We start from the raw sequence: 16,263 nt of genomic DNA, 5'->3' as shown, positions 1-16,263 counted from the left end.
GACCAGAAATAATAACTCCTTTGAGCTAAAAACAAAACAAAATCAACAACAACAAATATTTTGCATTGGAGTCATTTTATATCTTAAAAATATTTTATCATGACATTTTCTCTTCGACATTTCCCTGGTGGACACTTTGTGTTGAAAGAATGTTGGGTTTTGTTCCTGTTAAATCATAGTATTTTGTTTCCTTCCTTTCTCCTTTGTCCTTTTGTTTAAAAACTTTTTTTTTTTTTTGGTCTTCTGTGTATTGTACTGACTGTCTGTATACAATGAAGCAAAATTCAATTCAATTTTGAAAGTATTTGCTGTATCACTTCCTTGGAAATGTAGGATGAGTGTTACAATTCAGGAAAGGTTGTATGAAAAGATAAACTTGTATAAAAAGATAAGCTTTTAAAACTTTGCAGGCAAACATTTAAGGTTCCCAACCAAAGCAAAGGTAAGGTAGTGTAGTAATCTCTCTCTCTCTTTTTTTTTTTTTAATTCAAAAAAATGTTTTTTTGAGACAGGGTCTTGCTCTGTCACCCAGGCTGGAGTGCAGTGGCATGATCTCGGCTCACTGCACCCTCTGTCTCCTGATTACAAGCAATCGTTCTGCCTCAGCCTCCCAAGTAGCTGGGATTGCAGGTGCCTGCCACCATGCTCGGCTAATTTTTGTGTTTTTAGTAGAGATGGGGTTTCAACCATGTTAGCCAGGCTGATCTCGAACTCCTGACCTGAAATGATCCACCCACCTTGACCTCTCAAAGTGCTGGGATTACAGGTGTGAGCCACTGAGCCTGGCCTAGTATAGTAGTCTTAAGGGCATAAGAATACATAAGCGTTGGCCAGACACAGTAGCTCATACCTATTGTCCTAGCACTTTGGGAGGCTTGGGCCCAGGAGTTAGAGACCAGCCTGGGCAATGAAACCCTGTCTCTACGAAAAATACAAAAATTGGCCACTGTGGTAACACACATCTGTAGCCCCAGCTACTTGGGAGGCTGAAGTGGAGGATTGCTTCAGCCCAGGAAGCAGAGGTTGCAGCAAGCCGAGATCGCACCACTGGACTCCAGGCTGGACAACAAAGTGATACCCTGTCTCAAAGAAGGAAAGAACACATAAGTTTGCAGCAAAAGTCATTGCAGACTTTTTTTTTTTTTTTTTTTTTTTTGAGACGGAGTTTCGCTCTTGTTACCCAGGCTGGAGTGTAATGGTGCGATCTCGGCTCACTACAACCTCCGCCTCCTGGGTTCAGGCAATTCTCCTGCCTCAGCCTCCTGAGTAGCTCGGATTACAGGCATGTGCCACCATGCCCAGCTAGTTTTTTGTATTTTTAGTAGAGATGGGGTTTCACCATATTAACCAGGATGGTCTCGATCTCTTGACCTCGTGATCCACCCGCCTCGGCCTCCCAAAGTGCTGGGATTACAGGCTTGAGCCACCGCGCTCGGCCGCAGACTCTTGATTTCAGGTTGTTAGCTTAGCTTTTTCTCACTCTGTTGCCCAGGCTTGGAGTACAGTAGCACAATCTTAGCTCACTATAATCTCCGCCTCCCAGTTTCAAGCGATTCTCCTGCCTCAGCCTCATGAATAGCTGAGATTACAGGCACACACCACCACTCCTGGCTAATTTTTTGTATTTTAGTAGAGATGGAGTTTTGCTGTGTTGCCCAGGCTGGTCTTGAACTCCTGAGCTCAGGCAATCCGCCCAGCTTTGCCTCCCAAAGTGCTGGGATTACAGGTGTGAGCCACCATGCCTGGCCATGCTTTTTCTATCTTTTGGCAATTTTAATCCTTGATATTCCCATACATTTGAAACCAGAATGTGCATAAAGTTTCTTTTTTTTAATTCAATACTGCATCTCTTCTTAGTAAATATCATGAAAGTCTATTTATGAAAGTGTAGGTTGGGTGAGGTGGCCTGTACGTGTAATCCCAACACTTTGGGAGGCTGAGATAGGCAGATTGCTTGGAGTTCGAGACCAGCCTAAGCAACACAGTGAGACCCTGTTGCTACAAAAAATTTAAAAATTAGCTGGGCTTGGTGGTGCACACCTGTAGTCCCAGCTACTTGGGAGCCCGAGGTGGGAGGATTGCTTGAGCCTGGGAGGTGGAGGTTTCAGTGAGCTGAGATCTCACCACTGCACTCTAGCCTGGGTGACAGAGTGAGATCCCTGGCTCAGAAAAACCCAAAACCAAACTAATGGGAGCCAGGTTTTAGCTTAGAAAGTCATTTCATGAGCTTGTGGCATGGACATCTGTAGTAACGGTATTTTGCTACAGCCCCACCTTCTCACAAAATGCAACTTGCTTCCTTTGAGTGGAACTACTTACTGTTTTCTCCTGATTTGGTAGATTGCTTCCTTTTGCTGTAGTAGACGGGGCCCAGCCAGCAATATTTTCTTTAACTTATTTTTTAAAGTTTTGGTCAAGGAGTAGTTTGCATACATGTTTGGGGCTGGTGAGAGTGAACCGGTGAGCATTTGAATACCCCCAAATAGATCACTGTTGCAAATATGTGGACAGACTTAGGAAATACATTTTTTGTTTGTTTGTTTGTTTTTGAGGCAGAGTCCCACTCTGTTGCCCAGGCTGGAGTGTAATGGCACGATCTCAGCTCATTGCAACCTCCAACTCCTGGGTTTAAACAATTCTCTTGCCTCAGCCTCCTAAGTAACTGGGATCACAGGTGACCACCACAACACTTGGCTACTGTTTTTGTATTTTTTTTTAATAGAGATGGGGTTTCTCCATGTGACTAGGCTGGTCTCGAACTCCTGACCTCAAGTGATCTGCCCATCTCGGCCTCTCAAAGTGCTGGGATTACAGATGTGAGCCACCACACCCGGCTGGAAATAAATATTTTTTCCTGAGAACTTCTAAGTGTCTCAGTGATTGTCATTGTGGGATAGTGCAGCTATTTCCTACTCAGAATCAATCTTATACTTTAGTATTAAAGTCCATCAGAATTTTTGTTGTTTGCAGCCTATTTAAAATTTTTAATTGGTCCTTTAAATTAGAAGATAACTTTAAATGATCAGTGTTTTGGGGTTAACTTTTGGCTTATTGTTTTGAGGATCATACTTTATCTGAAAATGAGCAAAAAAACCCCAAAATTTTTTGTTTGTTTTTTGTTTAGCATCCTATTGGTTTCCAGGGATTTTTCAACTTCTAAAATACACATTGAGGCCAAACATAGATAAATACAATGTTCTCTAGTTATTTCCAGCTTTGCTTCCTGCTGTCAATTTAGCAAGTTGTTGCTTTTTTTTTTTTTTTTTTTGCTTTATTAATCTTTCTGGGGAATAGCTCAAAATAGTCCTTGAATCCTCTGAAAGCCTAGAGAGCCCTGTATAAAGCTGCTTCCAGATAGGTTCTAAGCTTTGGCCGTGTGTTGCCTAACTTGTGATTCAGCCTAATTCTCACCCTCATCTGTTTTCAGTCATTTGCTGCAGAACTATTTGGTCCATTTAAGCTGGCTCCTCTTCGAAACCTGTTTCTGCATGTCTGAGCTTGAAATCCAGAAATTAATTTCAGCCTTCTGTTTGATCAATCTAGGGCCCTTCACTGTTTGTGTATTTCTTAAAGCAGTGGATCTCAACTTTTTGATCTCAGAACTCACCCCATAATACTCTTAAAAATTATTGAGGGCCAGGCACAGTGGTTCACATCTGTAATCCCAGCACTTTGGGGGGCTTAGGTGGGGGTGGGAGGATTGCTTGAGTCCAAGAGTTTGAGACTAACCTAGGTAATATAGTGAGACTGTGTCTCTACAAAAATTTTAAAAATTAGCCGAGCTTGTTGGTGCACTCCTGTAGTCCCAGCTACTTAGGAGGTGTAGGTAGGAGGATCACCTGAGCCAGGGAGGCAGCGGTGAGCTAAGATTGTGCGCTGCACTCCAGCCTGGGCAACAGAGTGAGACCCTGTCTCAAAAGAAAAAACATTGAGGATTCCAAAGAGCATTTGCTTATCTGGGTTATATCTGTTGATATTTAGCATATTAGCAATTAAGAGACACATTTTAAAAATACTTATTTATTTTAAAATAAGAACAAACCTATATCATGTTAACATAAATAAATATATCTATAGTTTTTTTTGTCTTGTTTTGTTTTGTTTTTTGAGACGGAGTTTCCCTCTTGTTACCCAGGCTGGAGTGCAATGGCACGATCTCGGCTCACCGCAACCTCTGCCTTCTGGGTTCAGGCAATTCTCCTGCCTCAGCCTCCTGAGTAGCTGGGACAACAGGCACGCACCACCATGCCCAGCTAATTTTTTGTATTTTTAGTAGAGATGGAGTTTCACCACGTTGACTAGGATGGTCTCGATCTCTTGACTTCGTGATCCACCCGCCTTGGCCTCCCAAAGTCCTGGGATTACAGGCTTGAGCCACTGCGCCCGGCCTATATCTATAGTTTTAGAAAGAATTTGGGGAAAGAACTTCAAATCTCTTTAATGTCTGGCTAAACAGAAAACAGCTGGATTCTCGTATCTGCTTCTGCATTCAATCTGTTAAGATATGTCATTTTGGTTTAAGTATATGAAGAAAATGATGTAATGGGAAAAGAAAAGATTATTTTCGGGTAATTGTATATAGTCTTCTTTGGTACTACACCAAAATCTGAAAAAGGATAGTTTCATAAAGGTTGGCTATGGTATAGAATTTGAAACCACATCTGTGAACTTTTTTGTACTGTTACATTAAAATGCATTGGCTCAGGACAAACAGCCACTATGCCCTGCTAATTTTTGTAGATTTAGTAGAGACAGGGTTTCACAATTATGGCCCAGATGGTCCTGAACTCCTGGCTGCAGGTGATCTGTCTACCTCAGCTTCCCAAAGTGCTGAGATTACAGGCATGAGATTACTCATGCCTGTAACTGACCAGCCACTGTGCCCAGCCTAGCTAGCTCTTTAAATAGATCTTTTACTTACAAATGATTTTAACCTTCATGAATCCCTTGAAAGATCTATAGGGATCCCTGGAGCCCACTTTGAGAACTATTGTCTTATAGTGCCAACCTTGAAAAATGCAGCTATCAGGCACGGTGACTCACTCCTGTAATCCCAGCACTTTGAGAGGCCGAGGTGAGTGGATCGCAAGGTCAGGAGATCGAGACCATCCTGGCCAATGTGTTGAAACTCTATCTCTACCAAAAATACAAAAATTAGCCAGGCATGGTGGCACATACTGGTAGTCCCAGCTACTCAAGAGGCTAAGACAGGAGAATCACTTGAACCCAGGAGGTGGGGGTTGCAATGAGCTGAGATCACACCACTGCACTCCAGCCTGGCAGCAGAGTGAGACTCTGTCTTAAAAAAGAAAAGAAAAATTCAGCTGTTGGGCGTAGTGGCTCATGCCTGTAATTCCAGCACTTGGGAGGCTGAGGACGGAGGATTGCTTGAGGTCAGGAGTTCGAGACCAGCCTGGCCACTATGGTGAAACCCCATCTCTACTAAAAATACAAAAATTAGCTGGGTGCGGTGGTACATGCCTGTAGCCCCAGCTGGTCGGGAGGCTAAGGTGGGAGAATCGCTGGAACCTGGGAGGTAGAGGTTGCAGTGAGCCAAGATGGTGCCACTGCACTCCAGCCTGGGTGACAGAGTGAGACTCCTTCTCAAAAAAAAAAAAAAGAAAAAAAATATATAACTGTTTTCCTATAATTTTCACGTCACAATATATTCTTTCTGATTTTTTTTTTCAACCATTGAAAAATGTAAAAACTGGCTGGACACAGTGGCTCATACCTGTAATCCCAGCACTTTGGGAAGCTGAGGTGGGCAGATCACTTGAGGCCAGGTGTTTGAAACCAACCTGGCCAACACAGTGAAAACTCATCTCTACTAAAAGTCAAAAAAATTACCTGGATGTGGTGGCACACGTCTGTAGTCCCAGTTACTTTGGAGGCTAAGGAGTAATAATCGCTTGAACCCGGGAGGCAGAGGGTTGCAGTGAGCCAAGATCATGCCACTGCACTCCAGCCTGGGCAGCAGAGTGAGACCCTATCCACCCAACCCTCAAAAAAAAAAAGAAAAAGAAAAATGTAAAACCTCTTCTTAGCTTGTGGCCCATCAGTTGAAGTTTGCTAACTCTTGGTATATGCTATAAATGGAGTATGAATTTTAAAATAATTATAATAAAAATATGCTTAATGTTAAAAATATGAGTATTCGCTGGGCATGATGGCTCACCCCTGCAATCCCAGCACTTTTGGAGGCCAAGACAGGAGGATAGCCTGAGCCGAGGAGTTGTGATACTAGCCTGGACTACGTGGCAAGACCCTCTGTCTCTACAAAAAAGAAATGAGCTGGGCGTGGTGGGGCATACCTGTAGTACCAGCTACTCAAGAGGCTAAGGAAGGAGGATCATTTGCGTCCAGGAAGTTTTTGTTGTTGTTGTTTCTTTCTTTCTTTTTTTTTTTATTTTTTTTTATTTTTTTATTTTTTTTTTCTGAGACGGAGTTTCGCTCTTGTTACCCAGGCTGGAGTGCAATGGCGCGATCTCGGCTCACCGCAACCTCCGCCTCCTGGGTTCAGGCAATTCTCTTGCCTCAGCCTCCTGAGTAGCTGGGATTACAGGCACACGCCACCATGCCCAGCTAATTTTTTTGTATTTTTAGTAGAGACGGGATTTCACCATGTTGACCAGGATGGTCTGGATCTCTTGACCTCGTGATCCACCCGCCTCAGCCTCCCAAAGTGCTGGGATTACAGGCTTGAGCCACCACGCCCGGCAGAGCCCAGGAAGTTGAGGCTGCAGTGAACTGTGATCATGCCACTGTACTCCAGCCTGGGTAACAATGAGACCTTGTCCCAAAACAAAAAACCCACCAAAAAAACAAACTGTGAACATCACTTAATTTTCCTAAATGAAATGATACCCCAGAACATGTGGCCCCTCAAATTCATATTTCGGGACATTCATTTACATAATGAGCATATGTAACATTTATATATATTAAACATATATAACAGTACCTGTTATGTTCTGAAGTGTTGGTAAAACATGATTCAGTTGTAACTAGACAACTTTCAGGCATAGTAAAAAGATGTGGTCTCCATTCTTATAGCTTTCTTTTTTTTTTTTTTTTGAGACAGAGTCTCTGTTGCCGAGGCTGGAGTGCAGTGGCATGATCTCGGCTCACTGCAACCTCTGCCTTCTGGGTTCAAGAGATTCTCCCACCTCAGCCTCCCAAGTAGCTGGGATTACAGGCCCCCGCCACGAAACCCAGCTAATTTTTATATTTTTAGTAGAGATGGGGTTTGACCTTGTTAGCTGGGCTGGTCTTCAACTTCTGGCCTCAAGTGATCCCCCTGCCTCGGTCTCCCAAAGTGCTGGGATTATAGGTGTGAACCACTGCACCTGGCCCATTTTTTTTATCTTGTTTGGAATGTATGAGAACAGGTAACTAGGATCAGACCCGCCTTAACCCCTTGATTTTTTTTGCCCATATATTTTTTTGTAACTCTCTGCCTCAGTTTTCCAGTCTCTTAGCAAGTGCTTTAAAAAACACTGATATAAAACAATAAGGCTAAAGGCCAGGCATGGTATCTCATGCCTGTAAACCCAGCACTTTGGGAGGCCGAGGCGGGCAGATCACTTGAGGTCAGGAGTTCAAAACCAGCCAGGCTAACAGGGCAAAACCCCGTCTCTACTAAAAATACAAAAATTACCTGGGCATGGTAGCGCGTGCCTGTAGTCCCAGCTACTCAGGAGACTGAGGCATGGGAATCTCTTAAACCCAGAAGGCAAAGGCTGCAGTGATCCGGGATCACACCACTGCACTTCAGCCTGGGCAACAGAGCAAGACCCTGCCTAAAAAAAAAAAAGGATAGGATTTAAAACAATAAGGCTAATTAGTTTAAGATTATAAAGGGGTACATATATGCTTTCTAAATACCCTTTTGGAATATTTAATTTACTTATAATGAGATAATATATGCTAAGCTGTTGTTATGCTAAATAATTCAATGGAAAATTAATCCAGAATTTGTGAGCTTTTTTTTTTTTTTTTTTTGAGACATAGTCCCAGGCTGGAGTGCAGTGGTGTGATTATAGTTCACTACAACCTTGAATTCCTGGGCTCAAGGGATCCTCCCATCTCAGTCTCCTGAGCTCTGAAGTAGCTGGGACTACAGGCACATACCACTATGCCTGGCTAAATTTTTTTTTTTAGAAACAGGGTCTTGCAGCTGAACGCGGTGGCTCATGCCTGTAATCCCAGCACTTTGGGAGGCCAAGGCAGGCGGATCAGCCAAGTTTAGGAGTTAAGAACCAGCCTGGTGAAACCCCGTCTCTACTAAAAATACAAAAAATTAGCTGGGCGTGGTGGCGCGTGCCTGTAATCCCAGCTACTCAGGAGGCTGAGGCAGGAGAATTGCCTGAACCCAGGAGGCGGAGGTTGCAGTGAGCCGAGATCGCGCCATTGCACTCCAGCCTGGGTAACAAGGGCGAAACTCCGTCCCCCCAGAAAAAAAAAAAAAAAAAAAAAGAACCAGCCTGACCAACCAAGAGAAACCCTGTTTCTACTAAATACAAAATTAGCTAGATGTAGTGGTGCATGCCTATAATCCCAGCTACTCAGGAGGCTGAGGCAGGAGAATCGCTTGAACCGTGGAGGCTTGGGATTATGGGTGTGAGCCATGGCGCCTGGCCTAGGAACAGACATTTTAATACCTAAATAATCTGCCTAGTAAAACCTGAGTACTCTACTTTGTTTTCTGGGGTTCGCATAACCTGCATTATAGTCTCACAGTTCATGTATTAACTTGAATCTTAAGTCAGTTTGCTAGATGTAATGCAAGTCAGAGCAGCACTGAGTATCCTACGGAGCATGTAAAATGTTGAGACCGCTGTGGCAAAGAGCTTGTGTTTGTACTCTTTGCTTAATAGCAGCTAAATTATTTTAGAGTCTGAAACATGGTAACCAAAGTTGTGTGCTTAGAAGAGAGCTGTTTGCATATAATGTCTTTTTATTGTCTTAAAGAAATGGACCCCATAGAGCTCTGTTTGGGTGCCTAAGTTTTTCAGCTTATTTGTACTGAGCTGAAAGGTATTCAGTACCTGCTAAACTTGGTTTCAGCTATTCCCTTTGTGATACGTGGCTGGGGCAATTTCTAATTGTTTAATATAAGCATAATTGTTGTGAGGGAGCATTTATGGGATTTCAGAAATGGGTCCTGGAAGGTAACAAAAGGAGCTATTTTGAATTGCCTGTTTTACCTTGTGTGTTTTTATAAGTTTAAGTTTCCACCATGTTTGTTTTCTATATGAAGTGGTTTATAATTTTATAATTTTGTTTATAATTTTTTTAATGAATGACAGGTTCTTATATTGCCATTGTTAACATTTTGATGTTAATTTTCCTATTTTTTCTATGCTTATTTCATTTGCTTTTTTATAGATTTAGAATTATGTTGCATGTACAATTTTGTATTATGGGTTTTTTTCCATTTGACACATAGCATTTTCTCATGTTTTTAAATCATTTTCAAAATGTTTTTTTTTTTTTTGGAGACAGAGTTTCACTCTTGTTGCCCAGGATGGAGTCCAATAGCGTGATCTTGGCTCTCACCACAACCTCCACCTCCTGGGTTCAAGTGATTCTCCTGCCTCAGCCTCCTGAGTAGCTGGGATTACAGGCATGTGCCACCATGCCTTGTTAATTTTTGTGTTTTTAGTAGAGATGGGGTTTCCACCTTGTTGATCAGGCTGGTCTTGAACTCCTAACCTCAGGTGATCCGCCTGTCTCAGCCTCGCAAAGTGCTGGGATTACAGGTATAAGCCACCACAACTGACCCAAAATGTTATTCTTTATAACTTAAATATAGTTTATTATAAGGCAGTACCTTAATTTATATTTATCCATTCTTAAATGTTTAATTCTTGTCCTTTTTTGGTCATAAAAATGACTGTGATAAACACTTTAATGCAAAAATTGTCCACGTGTCTGGTTTTATCTTAGAGAGTCTGAAAGAAGAATGAATTGTTCAAAAGGTATAAGACATTTTAAGACATTTGATGTAAATATTGCCAAATTGACTTCTAGAAAAACTGTCCAGCTGTGTACTCCCGAAAGTACTATATAAAAGTGCTCTTTCTGCTGAACACACTATTGGCATGCTCTTGTACTTGAATATATATCTTTTTTTTTTTTGAGAGTTGCCCAGGCTGGAGTGCAATGGTGCCATCTTGGCTTACCACAACCTCTGCCCCCTGGGTTCAAGCAATTCTCCTGCCTCAGCCTCCAGAATAGCTGGGATTACAAGGCATGTGCCACCATGCCTGGCTAATTTTCTATTTTTACTAGAGATGGGGTTTCTCCATGTTGATCAGGCTGGTCTTGAACTCCTGACCTCAGCTGATCCAGCTCAGCCTCCCAAAGTGCTGGGATTACAGGCGTGAGCCACCACACCTGGCCTTGAATATATGTCTTAACAGCTGTAGGTGAGGTTTTGTTTTTAAGGTTTGATTAAGGGTTAACTTGACAAATTCCTCCCTCCTCCCCATTTTTAGCTCTGTAACCAAAAACTACAGAGCTTCATGTTATTTGGGTGATAAAAGCATAGACTTAGTTGGCTGTGGTCATATAAAGTGCCTTAGATGCAACATAGTCATAAATATAGATTTAAAATATGTGTAGCCTTAAATACGTTAATACTTGCACAGCGAATATTTTGTGGATCCAGCAGCTTTCTGCAGAAACCTAAAGTTAAGTGCAAACTTGAATATAGACTTTAAATATTTATTAAATATTAAATCAATAAATATTTATTGAATATCTACTATGTTATGAGAAGAAAGGCTTCTGCAGTTTTAACCTAGATCTCTATATTCTACCCCATTCCCCTTTTGATTACAGATAATACAGCCATTCCCTTTTTAGTCAAGAAACTAAAATAGCCCTCACCCATCACCAACACATTAGCCTTTCATTTTCCTTTAATAGCAGTTATCTGCTGTTAATCTGAAATTATTTTGCTTACTTGCTTATTGTTCATTTCTTCAGAATGTAAGTAAACTCTATGAGGGCAGAAATCTTGTCCATCTCCTTTCCTCTTGAATTAATTGGGCCTAGGGCATAGGGGGCTGTACACAGATACTGAGTAAAATATTTGGTGAATTAGTGAATTTTAAAACTAACTAAATGTGCCGGGCGCGGTGGCTCAAGCCTGTAATCCCAGCACTTTGGGAGGCCGAGGCGGGTGGATCACGAGGTCGAGAGATCGAGACCATCCAGGTCAACATGGTGAAACCCCGTCTCTACTAAAAATACAAAAAAGTAGCTGGGCGTGGTGGCGTGTGCCTGTAATCCCAGCTACTTAGGAGGCTGAGGCAGGAGAATTGCCTGAACCCAGGAGGCGGAGGTTGTGGTGAGCCGAGATCGTGCCATTGCACTCCAGCCTGGGTAACAAGAGCAAAACTCTGTCCCAAAAAAAAAAAAAAAAAAAAAACTAACTAAATGTGTATAATCCAAAAAGCAAATTATGATTATTAATTTCAAACTTCTTGGTAAATCTTTTACCAAGACTGTTAATTCCTCCCTTTTTTTTTTTTTTTGGAGACAGTCTTCCTCTGTTGCCCAGGCTGGAGTGCAGTGGCGTGATCTCGGCTCACTGCAACCACCACCTCCCAGGTTCTAAGCAATTCTCCTGCCTAGAGTAGCTGAGTGCACACCACGCCTGGCTAATTTTGTATTTTTAGTAGAGACAGGGTTACGCCATGTTAGCCAGGGTGGTCTCGAATTCCTGACCTCAAGTGATCCACCTGCCTCAGCCTCCCAAAGTGCTGGGATTGCAGGTGTGAGCCACCGCAACTGGCCAACTCCTCTTTTTTATAATCTGGAGTTACTAACAAAATAATTTGATAAATGACTGTATACATTAGAATCTAAATGATATGTATACTGATCAACGTCTCTCTAATTGAACTTGTAAATTAAGCCATCATTCTTAATGATGTTAGTTTCTTTTATGACAGATGAGTGAAAAATTATTTTTTTGTAAAGTCCTATTGTCTTTTTATTTTTGTATCCACTTTGCCTAGCACTTGATAGTTCCTTATTAGTGGGTTCTGAATGAATGAATGATAGTCTTAACGTCTTCCAGGTTTTTATGACTCTTTGATACTTACAGTGCCTTATCCTTCTAGTTTTTTTTGTACCTAGCAGTATCTGATGTTTGTCATTAGGAACCTGACAACAGGCCCCTGGATGTGTTTGTATGTGGCTTTTTTTCCTTGCTTAGAGTTGGGCCATCTTAACATCAGTTGGGTGCTAGAGAAATGATCACATCCCACTGTATCTGCATTATTTTTTCTTATTATATTATAATGGTAATATCACACCAGGTTTAGAGAATTTGCTTTGTAGTCCTCAGTGATAGACTCCATGCTTAGTCTATTAAAAGATACAGATGTAGATACACATGTACATAATACATAAAGAGAGAATCTGTTTTCTTGCACAATGACCATTTTAGGATTTACCTCTGTCTCTAACAAAACTACCAGATTTTATGAAATTATCTCAGTTATTAAAAATCATCCTCTGAACTTTGGGTTTTCTTCAGTTCTCTCCCAGCATTTAGATTACTTGCTCTTTTGAGGAAATACTAATTTTTAAAAATCATTTTAAAGATTCTGGTGACTGAGTATATGAGCCTTTTCATGCATCTTTGTCTTCCGGTTCTAAGGTCTTTGCTGAAAGCATCCCACTTCCCCTTGGCAGTGCTTCTTAATGGGTGTATCCCTCTTCTGTCATTTATTGTTTAGTTCTGTAAAATGCTTATGTTTCATCCTGAAGAATAGGTTGGGAAGGAGATGACACATCGTGAGTGCCTTGCCCAGATGCATGATCTATTTGTCAAGCAGTATAGTTACAAATGAGCTGTGAGTTAAATTCTAGTGAGTGGCAGCTTTGATTTTCAAGATTTCCCTTTATGTCTTGGTCTGTTGACACTACGGAAATGTGTTGCTTTTTGTTTTTGAGACAGCGTCAGTGAGACCTCACTGATAATTAGAAATTTGTTTTAAGTGTCAGATAGAAATAAGCAAAATGGCATTCTTTATATGTGGCAATTGATGTAGCAGACTAGGAGTGAAGGAGAAATTAAAAAAAAAAAAAGATGTTAGCTGGATTTTTTTTAAATGGGGAGACAGATCATTCTTATTTTTGTTAAATATTTAAATTTTAAAAATCACTTCAGTGTGAAACAATTTTTAAACAAGAATAATGGAAATGACAAGAGGCAAGAGACTGAGGAATGATTTAAGAATAATTGTGGGTGTTTAAGAAGAGAGCCTTCTTCCTCTCATTGTGATCTCCCTTTGGTGAAAATGGTAAAACAAAGACCAGCAAATTTAGAAGGAAGCAGGAAATCCTAGTTCGTGGCTGTCAGTTGAATATTTAAGAGCAATGAAAATACTTGTTAGGTTTTAATGCTTTTTCCCCCCAAATTTTTTTGGTTTTGCTTTTTTTTTTTTCTCCTTCCAGAAAGTCATGATTTTTCATCTCTATTTCCTAGTAAGTGTGCCACTAAATAAAATTTGGAAGCCATATATTGTAATGTGATTATACAAAGCCAAGTTACATTTTGAATTTTGTGGTTTGAGGGAAACCATTCCAGAATTTATTTCACCACTTCCTATGCCAATACTGTCCCACTTCTCAGCCAGAACTCTTTCCCTCCTCTAAGTAGGTAGAAAAATGAGAAAATTTAGCATCAAATAATAGAATCAAGATAAAAGTAAGGAATCCTGCCTGATCCTTGTGTTATGTCTCCTCTAGCCCTTGTAGTTTACTTCCTGGTTAAAAATATATAAGACCTTTTTGAAATAAAATTTTCATTTTGTGATTGTGTTAGGAAAGCAGATTCTGGGACATGTAGTGAAATTATCTCTAGCACAGGAGTTAGGAATTTTTCCAGAGATAAATTGCTTTCCAGATATGCTCTAAGTTTTCAGCCATAATGATCCTGGTCTTTGCATTTATTTACTTTTGTTTACTTGCATTTATTTTTTGTACCATGTTGTAGTTCCAGAAAGTGCTAAAAAATTGTCATGTATTTAAAACAAACAAACAAACCAGAAAATCCCTTCATCCTGGGGCTGTGTGAAGAAGAATGAAGCTCTCACTTCCCAGTACCCAATCATCAGCTTGAGCTGGCCTCTCCTAGGAACAGAATTTATTGAAGCAATTTATCCTGGCTAAATGCGATATAAATCTGTGTACATGTATGTACGTACAGGCTCTGTTCCATTACAGCGGTGCTGTAGCGTCGGTTTCCTTCCTAGTTAGACCATGTTTCTATCACACTGAAAGATGACCAAGAAGCCCCTTCAATTTTATGGGGAACCCCACAATTTTAAACACCAGTTAGTTATGGAATTACTGATTAGACAACCAGAAATACTGGTTTCTCACCCCAGAGTGTGTCCTAAGAGAGTAGGAGAGATGTTACCTAGCTACCCTCTGAGTTTTAAGCATGGTTTTCCGATTACCAGATTCAGTCTAGCATGTTAACATTTTATTTCAACGTGAGCCTGACAGATTGTCCTGACATTTCAATTTATCTCCAAGATAAAAATTTGAAATTTGGTTGCAGTTCTGAAGTCATTTCCAGGCATATTCAAATTGTAGTTCCTCTCTCATCTTCCCTCGTTCATATTCTTTTGCATACCTTTCTCTTTTATGGAAGGATGTTTGAAAATGTCGTTTAGGAGTTTATAAGACTATTTTTATCCCCCACTCCATTTTTCTCTTCCACTCTTGCAAAATGCTGTTTATCTTTTAGGAATTGTTTTTACTGTGATTTGCATTTCTAATCTTTATCCATCTCCACTTCTATTTTTATTCCTAGTTGGGATATGAGAAATTTCTCCCACACATTCAGATTGGAATTACTGTTCTTCAACAAAGAATTTCAATAAACACTTTGAGAGTTTAGCTTCAATAATTTAAAAAACAGTATAAACCCTGTTAAAGTCTTCAGAGAAATAGAAGGGATGGATGGTGATGCCTTTTAGTGCCATTTCTTTTATCCCCTGCAGCAGCACACATCTGTTGGCTGCAGCAGAGCAGCCCAAGAACACTGGCCTAGAGCAGCACAAACAGCCGGAACATATTCACCCAGCAAACCCCCAAAGAGTCGACATTTGTTTTATTGCTGCTTTTAAAAACCTAGCCATAAATAGAATCAGAGGGGGGAAGGGCATCAATATTTCTCCATTTGCCACAGACGATTGGTGGGGGGAGGAGGAGGCTGCTGGTTTTTATTTTTATTTTTTTATTAATGAAAACCATTTCCCGTGTAGCCCAATAGGATGGGTGCTTTGTTTTCTTTGGCAATAATATGGGATAAACAGCCCTTGCCAACAGTCTCGTAGTTTATACACCAGGGAGCCAGATTATGGCCCTGTAAAATGGAGCACCCCTCCTATAATCCCTTAATTAATTAAATGACAAATTTTGGTCTTCTCTAGTTCAGAAATATGGCTTCCGCATCGAGCGTTCAGTGAATTTATTGACATAGGGAACTGCACTAGTTGTAATTCAGCAGATTGGAGAAGTGTGTTATATACTGTAGTAGAAAGAGGGAAAATCTAGCAAAGGTTTGAAATTCCTCGACTATTTAGATCTCAATCTTTCTAATTAAGAGTTTCAGTTGAGGCACAGTAGATCATACACCACCTGTCTAATGGGTCTCCCCAAAGTAGCCTGTGTTTACAACTTTGATAGATAGCATTCGTGGAACACCTGTTTCTAGGGTTGATATTTTTGAAGCACTTTTTTTTTTTGCTCCAGCATATTTAACATAACTTTTTCCCCCACCTCCCCCTCCTCAGCTCCGCTCTGCTATATGAAATATGGGAGACGACAGACCGTTTGTGTGCAATGCCCCAGGCTGTGGACAGGTACGTTTACAATATACTTTATTGTGAATGTCTCGTTGTGAATCAAAGTGGCTGTTTTATCACTAAGGCAAAGAGTTTAAAGCCGGTATTTTACGTGATCACTGGAGGTAATCAGATCAGAGGATTTGCAGTGTGTAAATCCAAGTTATGAGGAAGTGTAGGCACTCTACTGTAATGAAATCTGCCTTGCTCTCTTCCATATTGTTATTCTACTGGTGTTTGTTTCCCACCACACAGTGTGGAAGAATACATGTTGCTCTCTCCTTCTTTCTAAAGCTGTCCATCTAAATACAAAGCAAGTTTAGAAATGTTTTCTCTTCAGGCGGGGTGCAGTGGATCACGCCTGTAATCCCAGCACTTTGGG

General features: G+C 40.8%; 1 protein-coding gene across 6 annotated transcripts in view; it reads left to right on the top strand.

Moving 5' to 3' along the window:
• Positions 1-16,263, top strand: part of LOC101033438 (cyclic AMP-dependent transcription factor ATF-7) — a 114,119-nt gene that overhangs the window by 8,630 nt on the left and 89,226 nt on the right. For 5 of the 6 annotated variants that reach the window (XM_074402686.1, XM_039472072.2, XM_003939239.4 and 2 more), the window contains exon 2: positions 15,831-15,899. The exons of the other annotated variant lie outside the window; for it this stretch is intronic. In XM_074402686.1, coding sequence (XP_074258787.1) covers positions 15,845-15,899 — 55 coding nt within the window. In that variant the 5' untranslated portion in view covers positions 15,831-15,844. The remainder of the gene's footprint in view (positions 1-15,830; positions 15,900-16,263) is intronic. 6 annotated transcript variants of the gene reach the window in all.

This window comes from Saimiri boliviensis, chromosome 7 (genome assembly GCF_048565385.1).
Source record: "Saimiri boliviensis isolate mSaiBol1 chromosome 7, mSaiBol1.pri, whole genome shotgun sequence".
Taxonomy (NCBI): Eukaryota; Metazoa; Chordata; class Mammalia; order Primates; family Cebidae; genus Saimiri; species Saimiri boliviensis.
Note: the sequence above shows the minus strand (reverse complement) of the source record. Positions and strands in the feature narration are given on the sequence as shown.